Source organism: Hemitrygon akajei, chromosome 19 (assembly GCF_048418815.1).
Source record: "Hemitrygon akajei chromosome 19, sHemAka1.3, whole genome shotgun sequence".
Taxonomy (NCBI): Eukaryota; Metazoa; Chordata; class Chondrichthyes; order Myliobatiformes; family Dasyatidae; genus Hemitrygon; species Hemitrygon akajei.
The window spans coordinates 28,767,575-28,783,240 of NC_133142.1; the positions used below are offsets into that span (position 1 = coordinate 28,767,575).

Sequence of the window (15,666 nt, forward strand, 5' to 3'; positions counted from 1 at the left end):
CATGCTTCCATGCTACATCAGAATTAAAATGGCAATGCCACAGGTTATTATGGTTAAGCTATGCCCATCAATTCACAACCAACAAAATAACAGTTAAGTTCAAACCATCTTACGAACATTTTGGGGCTCTGTTGATTCCATTGGTGTTATTTTACTCGTTAGCTTAAGTAAGTTAAATTCAATATACTGCATGCAAATCTGTTGCATTACCTATCCAACTTATATCTCATGTATGAATTCTAATCACAAAAACATTAAAACATTATGAATGTGAACATCATCTCAATAAGATGCTTGAGATACAGAATAATATTGATATCCAAGTGTACAGTTCAGTGCCAAACACTGAACGGGAAGACAGTACAAGGGACACACTAGAGAATTTACATGAACTGAAGGAAAATGAACAGTTACATGTGAATCTATGAAACAAATGCAAAAAATGTTTGTGTGGCCACGGCATGAGTGATTTTCCTGTGGGGATGACACACAGAGACCCTCAACCTCGGCCCCTTACCCATTGTTACCCTAATATAGCTTAGCAGTTAGTGTAACCCCATTACAGCACCAGCAATCTGCGTTCAATTCCATTGCTGTTCCAGGTGCTCTGGTTTCCTCCCAAATTCGAAAGATGTGACCAATTAACCTACGTACATGGGTGCAATTGGGTGGCAGGGGCTCGTTGTGGCAGAAGGGCCTGTTCTGTACTGTATCTCTTTAAAAATAGTACCTTTTAGCTTTTTCAATGTTACGTGTAATCAGATCATTATCCATGTAAAACAAGCCAATTCTCAGCAGGTAAAACACAATATCTAGGCGATGTCCCAGAGCCACAGTCTTGTCATATGTTTTTCGAAAGGCTGTCAAAGCACCCTCCTAAATAAAACAAAATAAAATCTGAGAACGAAGGCAGTGACCCAAAATAGTTAGTAAAGTCACACATTAAGTTTAAACATTTTTCCACAATATCAGTTACTTCCTTCCAAAGCTCCAAACTACTTAATATTTACCAAGTGACAAATATGAATAATATTCAGAGCAACACACACAAAATGTTGGAGGAACTCATCAGGCCAGGCAGAATTAAAAAGGCAATGCCACAGGTTATTATGGTTAATCTATGCCCATCAATTCACATCCCACAAAATAACAGTTAAGTTCAAACCATCCTATAAACATTTTGGGGCTCTGCACATTCTCAAGAAAAGTAGTCAACCTCAAGGGACTTGAGCAAATTCTTGAGTATATCCTTGAATCATTATCACTGACTACCACAACAGCACTTCCCTGTGGACAGTTCCCCAAAAAACAACTGCTTGGGGATGCGATCATCTAACATCTTGACAATATGGCCTGCCCATCTGACTTGATGTTTCCTCAACAAAGTGTGGATGGTGGGAATGTCTGCTGCAGACGGCACTTCTGTGTCAGGAATTCTGTCTTGCCAATTGATTTCCATGATCTTCTATAGGCATGACAAGTAGAAGTGGTTCAGTCTTTGGGTATGTCTCATGCTGTGTAGGAGGGTTGTGAAGTAGGTTTGCACATCATAGACTTAAGGCCTCCTACTATGCTGCACTATCCTATATTCTATAACTTGGAATAATTCCAGGTGAAAGGGCTGGACTAATAATGACTACAAAACAACTATTTGCTTCCACCTGTATAAAACCATGAGTCTTACACATAACATCTGCCCTAGCCTCCCCACAATCAATCCACTGATCAAGATCCAATTTACTGCTCCATCTCCATACCGGAATACATCCTGTATCCAAAACTATCAATTTAGAGCCATAGAAAAGTACAGCACAGAAACCAGCCATTTGACCCATCTAGTACATGTCAAACCATTTAAATGGCCTACTCCCATCGAACTGCAACCAGACTATTGCCCTCCATACCCCTACCATCCAAGTACCAATCCAAACTTTAATTAAATGTTGAAATCGAGCTCGCATGCAACACTTGCACTGCCAGCTGTTTTCACTCTCATGACCCTCTGAGTGAAGAAGTTTCCCCCTTAAACTTTTCAGCTTTCACCCTTAACCTATGACCTCTAGGAGTAGCCCCACTCAACGTCAGTGGAAAAAGCCTGCTAGCATTTACCATATCTTCTCTCCTTCAATTTTGTATATCTATCAAATCTCCTCTCAATCTTCTACATTCCAGGAATAAAGTACGAACCTATTCAATCTTTTCCTTATAACTCAGGTCTTTCAGTCCTGGCAAGAAGCATGTAAATTTTCTCTGCACTCTTTCAACCTAATTTACATCATTCCTGTAGGTAGCTGACCAAAGCTACACACAATACTCCACATTAGGCCTCACCAACATCTTATACAACTTCAACATAACGTCCCATCTCCTGCACTCAAAATATACCAAAAGCTTTCTTTACAACCCAATTCACCTGTGCCACCACTTTCAATGAATTACAGACCTGTTTACCCAGATCCCTTTGTTCTAACACACTCCTCAGTGCCTTTCCATTCATTGTACACCTACCCTGGTTGATCCTACCAAAAGGGCAACACCTCACACTTGTCTGCATTGAATTCCATCTGCCATTCTTCAGCCCATTCTTCCAGCTGGTCCAGATCCTGCTGCAAGCTTTGATAAGTCTTCCTTGCTGTCCATTACACCCCCAATCTTTGTGTCATCCTCAAATTTGCTGATCCAGTTAACCACATTATCATCCAGATCGATATAGATGACAAACAACAAACAACCCGGCACCGATCCCTATGGTACAACACTAATCACAGGCCTCCAATCAGAGACAACTATCTACTACCACTCTCTGGCTTCTCCCACAAAGCCAATGTCAAATCAATTTACTACCTCATCTTGAATGCCAAGTGACTGAGCCTGCCTGACCAACCTTCCATGTGGGACCTTGTCAAAGGCCTTGCTAAAGCCCAACCTTGGGTTTATCAACTTTCTCGGTAACTACCTCGAAAAACTCTAGACGATTGGTTAGACACAGCCCACCACGCATAAAGCTATGCTGACTACCCAGTATTCACATACCGGGTCCCTTAGAATATCTTCCAATAACTTACCCACTACTGATGTCAGAAAATAGCCTGTCCCAATCCACACTTGCCAGATCATTTCTGATAACATCAAAGTTAGCCTTTCTCCAATTTAGATTCTCAACCCGTGGACCAGACTTATCTTTTTCCATATTTACTTTGAAACTAATAGCATTGTGTTCAGTAAATGCAAAGTGTTCTCCAACACAAACTTCTGTCTTCTGCCCTGTCTTATTCCCCAACTGAAGATCAAGTATCACACACTCCCTCCTTTGGATTTCTATGTACTGATTAAGAAAAAAAATTCCTGAACACATATGACAAACTCTATCTCCTTTTACAGAATGGGAGTCCCAGTCAATGTGGAAAGTTAAAATCACCTCATCAAACAACTATACGTTTCTTGCAGCAGTTTGTGATCTCTCTACAAATTGGTTCCTCTAAATCCCTCAGACCATTGGGTGGTCTATGATATAGCCTCATTAACATGGTCATACCTTTCTTATTCTTCAGTTCCACCCATAAAGCCTCAATAAATGAGTTCTCCAATCTCTGCTGACTCAGCATTACTGTGCATTTTCCCTGACTAGTAATGCCACTGCTCCCCTTGTAATCCCTCAGGCTCTAAAACAACAGAAGAAACATAGAAAACCTACAGCACAATACAGGACCTTTGGCCCACAAAGCTGTGCCGAACATGCTCTTACCTTAGAAATTACTAGGCTTACCCATAATCCTGTATTTTTCTGAGCTCCATGTACCTGTCCAGGTGTCTCTTAAAAGACCCTATCGTATCCGCCTCCACCACCGTTGCCGACACACACTCACCACTCCCTGCGTAAAAAAAAACCTACCCCTGATATCTCCTCTGTACCTACTTCAAAGCACCTTAAAACTGTGCCATCTCGGGCTAGCCATGTCAGCCCTGGGAAAAAGCCTCTGACTATCCACATGATCAATGCCTCTCATCATCCTGTACACCTCTATCAGGTCACCTCTCATCCTCCGTCGCTCCAAGGAAAAAAGACCGAGTTCACTCAACCTATTCCAGGCAACATCCTTGTAAATCCCCCCTGCACCATTTCTATGGTTTCCACATCCTTCCTTTAGTGAGGCGACCAGAACTGAGCACAGTATTCCATGTGGGGTCAGACCAGGGTCCTATCTAGCTGCAACATCACCTCTCAGCTCCTAAACTCAATCCCATGATTGATGAAGGTCAATGCACCGTATTCTTTCTTAACCACAGAGTCAACCTGCACAGCAGCTTTGAGTGTCTTATGGACTCGGATCCCAAGATCCCTCTGATCCTCCACACTGCCAAGAGTCTTACCATTAATACTATATTCTGCCATCATATTTGACCTACCAAAGTGAACCACCTCACACTTATCTGGGTTGAACTCCATCTGCCACTTCTCAGCCCAGTTTTGCATCCTATCAATGTCCTGCTGTAACCTCTGACAGCCCTCCACACTATCCACAATACCTCCAACCTTTGTGTCATCAGCAAATGTACTAACCCATCCCTCCACTTCCTCATTCAGGACATTTATAAAAATTACAAAGATTAAGGGTCCCAGAACAGATCCATAAGGCATACCACTGGTCACCGACCTCCATGCAAAATATGACCCATCTACAACCACTCTTTGCCTTCTGTGGGCAAGCCAGTTCTGGACCCACAAAGCAATGTCCCCTTGGATCCTATGCCTCCTTACTTTCTCAATAAGCCTTGCATGTGTTACCTTGTCAAATGCCTTGCTGAAATCCATATACACTACATCCACTGCTCCTCCTTCACCAATGTGTTTAGTCACATCCTCAAAAAATTCAAGCAGGCTCGTAAGGCACGACCTGCCTTTGACAAAGCCATGCTGACTACTAATTATGTTTTGCCTCTCCAAATGTCCATAAATCCTGCCTCTCAGGATCTTCTCCATCAACTTACCAACCACTGAAGTAAGACTCACTGGTCTATAACTTCCTGGGCTACCTCTACTCCCTTTCTTGAATAATGGAACAACATGGGCAACTCTCCAGTCCTCCAGAACCTCTCCCATCCCATTGATGATGCAAAGATCATTGCCAGAGGCTCAGCAATCTCCTCCCTCGCCTCCCACAATAGCCTGGGGTACATCTCATCTGGTCCCGGTGACTTATCCAACTTGATGCTTTCCAAAAGCTCCAGCACATCCTCCTACTTAGTATCTATATGCTCAAGATTTTCAGTCTGCTGTAAGTCATCCCTACAATCGCCAAGATCCTTTTCCGTAGTGAATACTGAAGCAAAGTACTCATTAAGTAATTCTGCTATTTCCTCCGGTTCCATACACACTTTTCCACTGTCACACTTGATTAATCCTATTCTCTCACGTCTTATCCTCTTGCTCTTCACATACTTGTAGAATGCATTGGGGTTTTCCTTAATCCTGTCTGCCAAGGCCTTCTCATGGCCCCTTCTGGCTCTCCTAATTTCTTTCTTAAGCTCCTTTCTGCTAGCTTTATAATCTAGATCTCTATCATTACCTAGTTTTTGAACCTTTTGTAAGCTCTTTTCTTCTTGACTAGACTTACAACAGCCTTTGTACACCACGGTTCCTGTATCCTACCATCTTTTCCCTCTTATTGGAATGTACCTATGCAGATCTCCATGCAAATAACACCTGGACATTTGCCATATTTCTTCCGTACATTTCCCTGAGAACATCTGTTCCCAATTTATGCTTTCAAGTTCTTGCCTGATAGCCTCATATTTCCCCTTACTCCAGTTAAACACTTTCCTAACTTGTCTGTTCCTATCCCTCTCCAATGCTATGGTAAAGGAGATAGAATTGTGATCATTATCTCCAAAATGCTCCCCCACTGAGAGATCTGACACCAGGTTCATTTCCCAATACCAGATCAAGTACAGATTCTTCACTTCTACTAGGCTTATCTACATATTGTGTCAAGGAACCTTCTTGAACACACCTAACAAACTCCACCCCATCTAAACCCCTCTCTAGGAACATGCCAATCGATATTTGGGTAATTAAAATCTCCCACCACGACAACCGTGTTACTATTACACCTTTCCAGAATCTGTCTCCCTATCTGCTCCTCGATGTTCCTGTTACCATTGGGTGGTCTATAAAAAACACCCAGTAAGATTTATTGACACCTTCCTGTTCCTAACTTCCACCCACAGAGACCTCCATAGACAATTCCTCCATGTCTTCCTCCTTTTCTGCAGCTGTGATACTATCTCTGAACAGTGCCACGGCCCCACCTCTTTTGCTTCCTTTCTTGTGCTTTCTGAAACATCTAAAGCCTAGCTCTCGAAGTAACCATTCCTGCCCGAGCCATCCACATCTCTGTAATGGCCACAACATCATAGCTCCCAAGTACTGATCCACGCTCTAAGCTCATCCGCTTTGTTCATAATACTCCTCGCATTAAAATAGACACATCTCAAACATCTGTCTGAGCGCTCCCCTTCTCTATCACCTGCCTATCTTCCTTCTCGCACTGTCTCCAAGCTTTCTCTATTTGTAAACCAACCGCCTCTTCCTCCATCTCTTCAGTTTGGTTCCCACACCCCCAGCAATCCTAGTTTAAACTCACCCCAATAGCCTTAGCAAACTGCCCCGCCAGGATATTGGTCCCCCTGGGATTCACTGCAACCGTCCTTTCTGTACAGGTCACTCCTGCCCCAAAAGAGGTCCCAATGATCCAGAAATCTGAATCCCTGCCCTCTGCTCCAATCCGTCACCCACACATTTATCCTCCACCTCACTCTATTCCTATACTCACTGTCACGTGGCACAGGCAGTAATCCTGAGATGACTATCTTTGTGGTCCTATTTCTCAAATTCCTTCCTAACTCCCTGCAGTCTGCTTTCAGGACCTCCTGCTTTTTCCTGCCTATGTCGCTCGTACCAATACGTACCACAACCTCTGGCTATTCTCCTTCCCACTTCAGGATATCGTGGACACTATCAGAAACATCCCCGACCCTAGCACCTGGGAGGCAAACTACCATTCGTGCTTCTTTCCTGCCTTCACAGAATTGCCCGTCTGACCCCCTAACTATAGTCCCCCTATCACTACTGCCATCCTGTTCCTTTCCCTACCCTTCTGAGCCACAGGGCCAGACTCTGTGCCAGAGGCACGGCCACTGTTGCTTCCCCCAGGTCGGCCCCCCAACAGTACTCAAGCAACAGTATTTATTGTCAAGGGGTACAGCCACAGGGGTGTTCTCTAGTGTCTGACTCCTGCCCTTCCTTCACCTGACTGTTACCTACTCATCTTTCTCCCCAGGCCCTGGTGTGACTGCTTGCCTATAGCTCCTCTCTATCACCTCCTCACTTTCCCTGACATCGAGGGTCATCGAGCTGAATCTCCAGTTTCCTAACACAGTTCCTAAGGAGCTGCAGCTTGACGCACCTTACACAGATGTGGCCATCTGGGAGGCCTCCAGGACTTCCAACATCTGACACCAAGCACAGAACACTGGCCTGACACACATTCTGTCTGTATTCTACACAGGCAACCTACCTCGCCTCGACCTGTTATCACCAAAGCCCCGTTAAGCCAAAGCCTTTCTACTCTGTCTCCCTTTACTCCATCGCCTGCTCGATAAGGTGTCTCCTTTTAAACTCTTCTCACTGTTCTCGCTGGCTGACATCCACACACTTGCAGTCGTGCCCCGATCAAACTGCTGAAGAAATAACCGTCTCCCTTTAAACTCCTCTCACTTTTAAACTCATAATTCCATGTTTTGATCCATGCCCTGAGCTCATCCGCCTTTCCTACAATACTTCTTGTATTGAAGTATACACAGCTCAGACCATTAGTTGCACCATGCTCAACCTTTTGATTCCTGACGTTGTCACAACACCCAGCCAACAATCCTCAGAACTGTGCATCAACTGCTTTGTGAAAATTAAAACTGCTGTAAATATTTATGCTCATAATCGAAGCTGACTAGGCATGTGCAACTGAAACCTTTTGCTTACTAAAAGTATAAAGCAGCTACAAGTATTAGCCAAAGTTTCAGATTTTATAGAACAATAAATCTGCCAAACAACCACAACTGGTCACACAGTAAGCTGTAATGTGCGTACACGTGTGCCAGAGGATTACCTTGAATGTATGGAACATAATATTAAAGATACAGGTCTATCAAAGTGGTAGATTTCTGAATTCCAAATTTTGTCTATTCCAAAAGTGGATTTTTCATTAATGAGGTTTATGATACAACTTTTTAATTGAAATATCCTTCAACACAACACAACTCAATTCTACACAAACAAGGATCACCTTGGGGTATACAATTAGTGGACACAACTTATTAACATTAGCAAACCTTGCTGCTTCCAAACTATATAGTACAATCACTAAGTAATTGCTATATGATTATAATTGCCATAATTCTTACTTTGTTACCAATTCGACACAGATACTCAGCCTTAGCCATCATAGCATCTCTGATTTCACTTTCTCCAAGGTTTTTTTCAGCATCTTCTAGTATATCATCCAGACGCTTTAATTCTTCCTCATTTGTTTTTTTCATTTTGCTCAAGAGGTCTGCATCTACTGGCCACCCGACATCTTTGCAGAGCTGTTCATAGTATGGAGCCATATCTATAAAACATATCATTGCATTGGAATTCAAGGATTTTACACTGTTCCTCTTTGTTTTGAGGCAAACCAATACAAATGTATGAGCAGGAATCTCTGTTAACAGCTAAGTAGATTTTACTCACATATAGAATCAGATATAAGGTCCGTGCGGTAGCATAGTGATTAGTACAACACATTACAGTACAGGTGACCCAGGTTCAATTCCCACCACTGCCTGTAAGGAGCTTGTCTGTTCTCCCTGTGACTGCGTGGGATTCCTCTGGGTGCTCCAGTTTCCTACCAGAGTCCAAAGACATACCAGTTGGTAGGTCTTTTGGTAATTGTAAATGGTCCCATGATTAGACTAGGGTTTAATCAGAGGCTGTTTGGCAACACAGTTCAATTCCACACTATATGTCTGTCAGTCAGTCAATAAATAAAGTGACAGGGCACTTAGAAAAGGAGGACAGCACAGTAGTGTGGCTGTTAGCATAACACTGGTACAGTGCCAGTGACCGAGGTTCAATTCCACTGTCGTTTGGAAGAAGGTTGTACATTCTCCCTGTGACTGCATGTGTTCCCTCCCACAATGTACAGGTTAGTGGGTTATGTGGTCACATGGGTGTAACTGGGCAGCACACTCATTGGGCCAGAAGGGCTGGATCTCTAAATAGAAAGAAAAATGAAATCAGGATTGGGCAGAGTTAACGTGGATTGACGTGGTCAATTCAGCTGGATAGCTTATTTTTTTTGTAACAATCAGGAAACATAGACAGGGCAAACAAACGGTTCTTAAAACGAGGGGTCATGGTATTATGGGTAATATACTGCTGTGCACCGAGGATTGGTCAATGACATAAAACGAACATGGAAAATTAAACCAGATCCCGTTGACAATATAGGAGGCCGTGACTAGTGCAGAGCCACAGCAAGTTGAGTTCCAAATATTCAGTCTGAATTAGACCAACAGCACTTAACTGTGCTGATAGTATAAAGCTAGCTATTGGTGTGGGTTGTGAACAGAGGCTTCAGGAACATTTCAATGGGCTAAATCAATCGGCGTAAATGCTTGACATAACCAGGTTAACTTTATCCACCCAAGTCTCTCTGAACTCCAACACAGCAGCGATAAGGAGTCAAAAGTCCATTTGGGAAGGTGGGTGTTAGGACAAGCTGGAGGGGTTCGCTGTAACCCCCAAACGCGAGTATCCGTCAGCCCAAACCACTTGTAATGGAGAAAAGCAGTCCCGTCATCACAAAGCCGGCTACATGTGTAAGGTGACAACCACAGGAGATGCCGGGCCGGCACTAGGCACACGGGCTTGTCCCAGCAGAGGGGCCAGGGACGGGGCACAAGGGCTGGGCCGGGGAGAGGGGCCAGGGATAAGGCACTCGGGCCGGGCCGGTTCGAGGAGAGGGACAGGAGACAGGGCAGACGGGCCGGGGCCGGGGCCTCCCCGTGACTCTGCAGATCGCCCCAACTCACTGTTCTCCTTCACGGCCTCCATCAGCTCGCTCTGCACTTTGGGGTCATTTCGGTGCCTGTCGAGGGTGAGGAGAAACTTAGCCTGTGCGATAGCCAGATTCGGATTCTTGGGCAGACCCTCATCCTCCAGGTTCTCCAGCGGCATATTCGCTCCTCTCGGCCCAGGCTCCGCACGGTAAACTCGCCCGACCGTACCGAGAGCCCTCGGACCCAGCGGCTCCCACTACAGCGCCACCACCGGCTCAGGGTTGGCAGTACAGGTGCACGGCCTCCAAATGTCAGATACTGGAGTGACAGGAAACAGGCTTTCAATACTTTGTACAGTCGGTAGTGCAATTAGAGAACAGAATGAAGTTTAATGAATAACAGCACACACATCTCCAAGTTACTTAACTCTATTCATCTGATATACAGCTCCTTTCTTATCTATGCTTTATTTTAAAACGTACATGCTTGTCCCCAGAGAGATTCTTTCTTTTACCACAGTTCTAACCTCATTGTTTCCTGGTCTTAACTCATGGTTTTGTCTCAAAGGTATTTTCATCTCAACTCCTACCATTATCTTGCTTGGGTTCTTGTTTCCTTTCATCCCTTCACTGAGTCAAATCAGAGGTGGATTCTGGAGAGAATAGAGACCTATCTGTTTGCTCCTTTTTGCGTGCTGCTTTCCTGAGTGTACAGCTCAAAGTAGATTGTGTTAGCTGCATAAACACTAACCCAGTTCCTGTCTGCCACTGTCAGTTTTCTGGTATGATCAGGCTTAATTATCTGCAGTTCAACATTCCTATCATGCTGAGTAGCAGTGTGCCTTATCTCTTCTAGGATTCATAGCACTTCTCTGGATTACGTGCAAAGTGGGACATTGCTTTTATTTAGCAGTACTGGGATAAAGTTGTACCTGTAGGTGTCCTACCACATAGCGAGTGATCTGCTGTTGCTTCGTATTGCATTACATTCACCATTTATCTTTATGGTCGTTTTATATTCAATGCAGTCTTCTTATCTGTCACCATCAGTGTGTAAGTTTAGCAATAATTCTTTTTCATTTTAACCTATTTTTACTATATTCAAGGCACCCCTCTCTTTTTCTCCTTACCTGCAAACCATGCAAAAAGTTGTAAGTCACATTCTTTCAGATTACAGCAGCAGGTTGGTCCAGAATGGACAAACACTTCTGTGGGATTTCCTTGGCATCGATATCAGTGCCTCCTCCTTTTTATAATCATGGGTCTCCCACATTCCAGATCTTGCTGGTTTCCCACTACAGCTGAGTTTGGCTGTCATATTACCAAGTCCTGGTAAAGCTGCTGCGTTCAAGGCTGTGATCATTTCCGCTGCAAATTCACACAATGCTTTGTCACTGTCTTAATCTCTCACATTATTCAATGTAGTTTCTACCACAATAGGAAATCCTGCCCACCCTCCCAAATGTAGGGTTTAGAATATTAGCAAGCTTGGTTTGTATTCACTCATCAGCCAGTCCTCACTCTAATCCATACTCCAACAGTTCGTCCAAGAACATGATGTAATTGCAATGTCTGATTATATTTTCAGAAAAAGGATGACTGAATGCTTCCTCTGACATCTCATTACATGCTTTATATTTGTACTGTAACTTGAAAATATTTCAGATGTTGCAGGACTAGCTAACAACTTTAATTTTTCAAGTACCTCACCAAGCTGAACATTACTCAAACATTTCCCCTCACCATTGTTGTGTGTTCAGTTCTTGTGTTTATATTGCGGAGTGTAAGATAAACTCAGATGCACTGAAAGCATCAAGGAAACATATCTTTATTGTGCTTATGAATAAACTGAACCGAAACTTGGTTCGTACAATAAGTGGTTAATTGAGACATGCCAGGACAAGTACATTTTGGCTCAATTAAACAGCTGCCCCAATTTGCCAGAGTTTCATGGAAGTAGTTAAAAGGGTATAAAAAGACAAACTGAGTAACAAATAATGTATTTAAATGAATTACAGGACAAAGTAGAACACTACCAATACCACCACAATACAATGAAACTATGCATTAGTTCCTAATAACTATCGATGGAGGAATTCATTCATGTCATGTATTTTTAATTGTAAATTAACAAAATCAGAGCAGACGCCTAGTGCAGGTAACAGACTGCTTTCAAGCAAAACTGTTTATATTTGAATCTTCATTTTCATTGTAATATTCAAGATGTATGTCGATACCTTCAAATTCTTTGCAGTTCCTAACTTGTTAAGGGAGTGAAATCATTTCATTTTTGCTCACGGCCATTGCTGGCGTCTCCAAGTCCACAGTGAGCAAACAGTTTTGAGTTGTCTTACTGCTTATTTCTTGCCAACTATCAGTGACAAGAATTGCTGCTTTTTGAATCAATTGTATTACTAAATTATTCAAATGGCACATTCACTTAAGGTAATTGCAACTCCATTTAGCCTAAAGTAATAGTTGTGCGTAACTACTCGTATACATGAGTCATAAACCACTATGCATATATTCAAGACTCAAAGTTCAATATTATTTAATTTTATTTCCTGTATACAAGCATAAGGCGAATGAGATAATTGTTACTCTAGATCCAATGCAGCACAAAATCCATAAACAATAAAGAACACCATAATAACAAAAAAAAGTAATTATCAATAAATAAGATGGCTTATATACATAGCAAACACAAGGAAATCTGCAGATGCTGAAAATTCAAACAACACACACAAAATGCTGGTGGAACACAGCAGTCCTGACGAAGGGTCTTGGCCCGAAACGTCGACAGCGCTTCTCCTTATAGATGCTGCCTGTCCTGCTGTGTTCCACCAGCATTTTGTGTGGGTTGTTTGGCTTATATACATAGTTTGATTGTATGTCCATAAAGTGACACTAGGCTGTACATAAGGTAGCTGATGGGAAATAATATGGTAGTGATGGAGTTGTGAGTGGAAATGTTGATCAGCCTTACTGTTTGAGAAAGTAACTGTTCTTAAGTCTGGTGGTCTTGGTCTGGATGCTACGTGGTGTCCTCCCTGATGGGAGTGGGACAAACGGTTCATGAGCACGTGTGGGATCCTTCATGATATTACTGGCCCTTTTCCACCATCTTTCTGTACATACAGTATGTTCTTGATGACGGGTAGGCTGGTGCCAGTGGTGTGTTGGGAAGTTTTGATTACCTGTTTCAGAGCCCGTGTCTGTCGCAGTGCAGTTTCCGCACCGAGCAGTGATGGACCTGGTTGGGAATCTCGCTGCTGTGTATCAGGAGAATGGTGTGAGTATGGGATGTGCAAAGTACAGCTCTCCTCACCCTCCTCAGGAAGTGGAGGTGTTGGTGAGCTTTCCTGACTGCGTAGAATGTATTCTGGGACCATGAGAGGTTGGGAAAGATGTGCTGTCCCAGGAGTTGAAACAGCTCGTAGTTTGCACTGCTGTGCTGTCGATAGAAAGGGGGACGTGAAGGATGTGCATTCTCCTGAAGGTGATAACCATTTCCTTTGTCTTGTTGAGATTAAGGAAGAGTTTATTTGCTTGGTACCAGGCCTCAAGCTCTTCCAACTCCTCTGTAGGCCATTTCATTGTTGTTGGTGAATAATCCCAATGCTGTTGTGTCATTAGTGAACTTGATGATTGATTGCTCAGATGTTTGGCCGTGCAGTCATGTGTGAGTAGAGCGTGCGGCAATGGGCTCAGCACACAGGCCTGGAGGTCACCTGTGTGGAGGGTGCCGGTGGAGGGAGGAGCGGTTTTGCATCCTGATTGTCTGAGGTCTTTTCATCAGGAAGTCCAACGTTCAATCGCACAGTGATGTATTTATACCAAGGGGTGGGAGTTTGTTCTCCACGGTCTGTGGGACAACAGTGTTGAACGCCGAACTGAAATCCAGAAACAGCATTCTGATGTAGGTGTCTTTGTTTTCTAGGGGTGTCAGGGCCACATGCAGGACAGATGCTACAGTACCTGTGGCAGAGTGTTCCTGTCAGTAAACATATTGGTGAGTGTTCAATGTGGTAGGAATGGAGTTTTTGATGTGTGTCATTGTCAGCTGTCCAAAGCACTTCATGATGATTGGCATCAGTTCTGAAGGTGTAGAGTTTTTTGGTAGAGGGATGATGGTGATTGATATGAAGCACGTGGGGACAGCAGCCTGGATAAGTGAAGTATCTTACCCCACACTTAGATTCTGTACCATTCAGACACTGCGCAGGATCTGAAAACCATTCACTTCAATGGAGGTTCTAGGCTTGCAAATTAGGGAAAAGGTATCTAAAAATAGCTTGATTTTGCTTATTTGTTGTATTATTTTATGAGTTTTAATTATTATTTGGAAGTTTCATCAATTTATATTAATGTCAATAGCTTGCAAATTAAATTAAATAGCACTAAATGTGAGATATTTTAAAAATGTTGTTATTTATACAGCTTTGACAAAGTTCTGACCCCAAATTAGTTGTTCACTAGGTTAATTCCGGGGATGGGTGGGTTGATGTATGATGAGAGGTTGAGTAGATTGGGACTCTACTCATTGGAGTTCCGAAGAATGAGAGGCGATCTTATTGAAACATATAAGATTGTGAAGGGGCTTGATCGGGTGGATGCGGGGAGAATGTTCCCAATGATGGGTGAAACTAGGACTAGGGGGCATAATCTTAAAATAAGGGGATGCCGTTCCAGGACTGAGACGCGGAGAAATTTCTTCACTCAGAGGGGAGTGGGGCTGTGGAATTTACTGCCCCACAGAGCTGTGGAAGCTACTACACTCAATAAATTCAAAATGGAGATAGACATTTTCCTGGGTAAAAATGGCATTAGGGGATATGGTGAGCGAGTAGGTAAGTGGACATGAGGCTAGGTTTAGATCAGCCATGTGATCTCCTGGACCAGTTTTCAATAGCCTGGATGGGTCGGAGAGGAATTTTCCAGATTTTTTCTCTTGAATTGGCAACTCGGTTTTTTTCCCCCAGGTGATCACATGGGTTTGGGCGGGATGAATAATAAAATAAAATGGGCGGCATGGTGCCCTGTTGTTTGGCACTGTTGCCTTGTGGGATTCGGTGAAAACTAGAGTTAAGATTGGATCAGCCAAGATCTTGTTGAATGGCGGAGCGGGCTTGAGGGGCCGATTGGCCTACTCCTGCTCCTATCTCTTATGTTCTTATGTTCTTATGTTCTAACAAAACTTTCTTTGTAAACTCTTGAATGATTTTTTTGCCTATTTAAATTTTGATTCACACTTTTCATCAGAATTGTTACCAATACATTGCTTTCTATCTGTAAGACCAATATAGTCTTGATTATTCCATCTATCCCTTACATTCTACACTAGGGAAACCCTCATCACTTTTAAAATTTGTCTGAATAGACATTGGAGAAGCTGTTCCCTACAAGCAAAATGTGTCAATTAATCAAAGGACAACCTATAACTACAGTTAAACATCTCCTATCAAACTTTTGTTCTTATAGCATATATTTTTCAGTGTTTGTAATGAAACATTTTGGCACAATTATAGTGCCACTTTATAATTTAATGACAAATGGTGCCACTATGGAC

General features: G+C 43.0%; 1 protein-coding gene across 1 annotated transcript in view; it reads right to left on the reverse strand.

The window, feature by feature from the left end:
• Positions 1-10,355, reverse strand: part of psmd6 (proteasome 26S subunit, non-ATPase 6) — a 29,245-nt gene extending 18,890 nt beyond the window's left edge. The window contains exons 1-3 of the mRNA XM_073072315.1: positions 10,132-10,355; positions 8,461-8,666; positions 731-876 (exon numbers count right to left, since the gene is read on the reverse strand). Coding sequence (XP_072928416.1) covers positions 731-876; positions 8,461-8,666; positions 10,132-10,276 — 497 coding nt within the window. The 5' untranslated portion in view covers positions 10,277-10,355. The remainder of the gene's footprint in view (positions 1-730; positions 877-8,460; positions 8,667-10,131) is intronic.
• Positions 10,356-15,666: the final 5,311 nt, after the last annotated feature.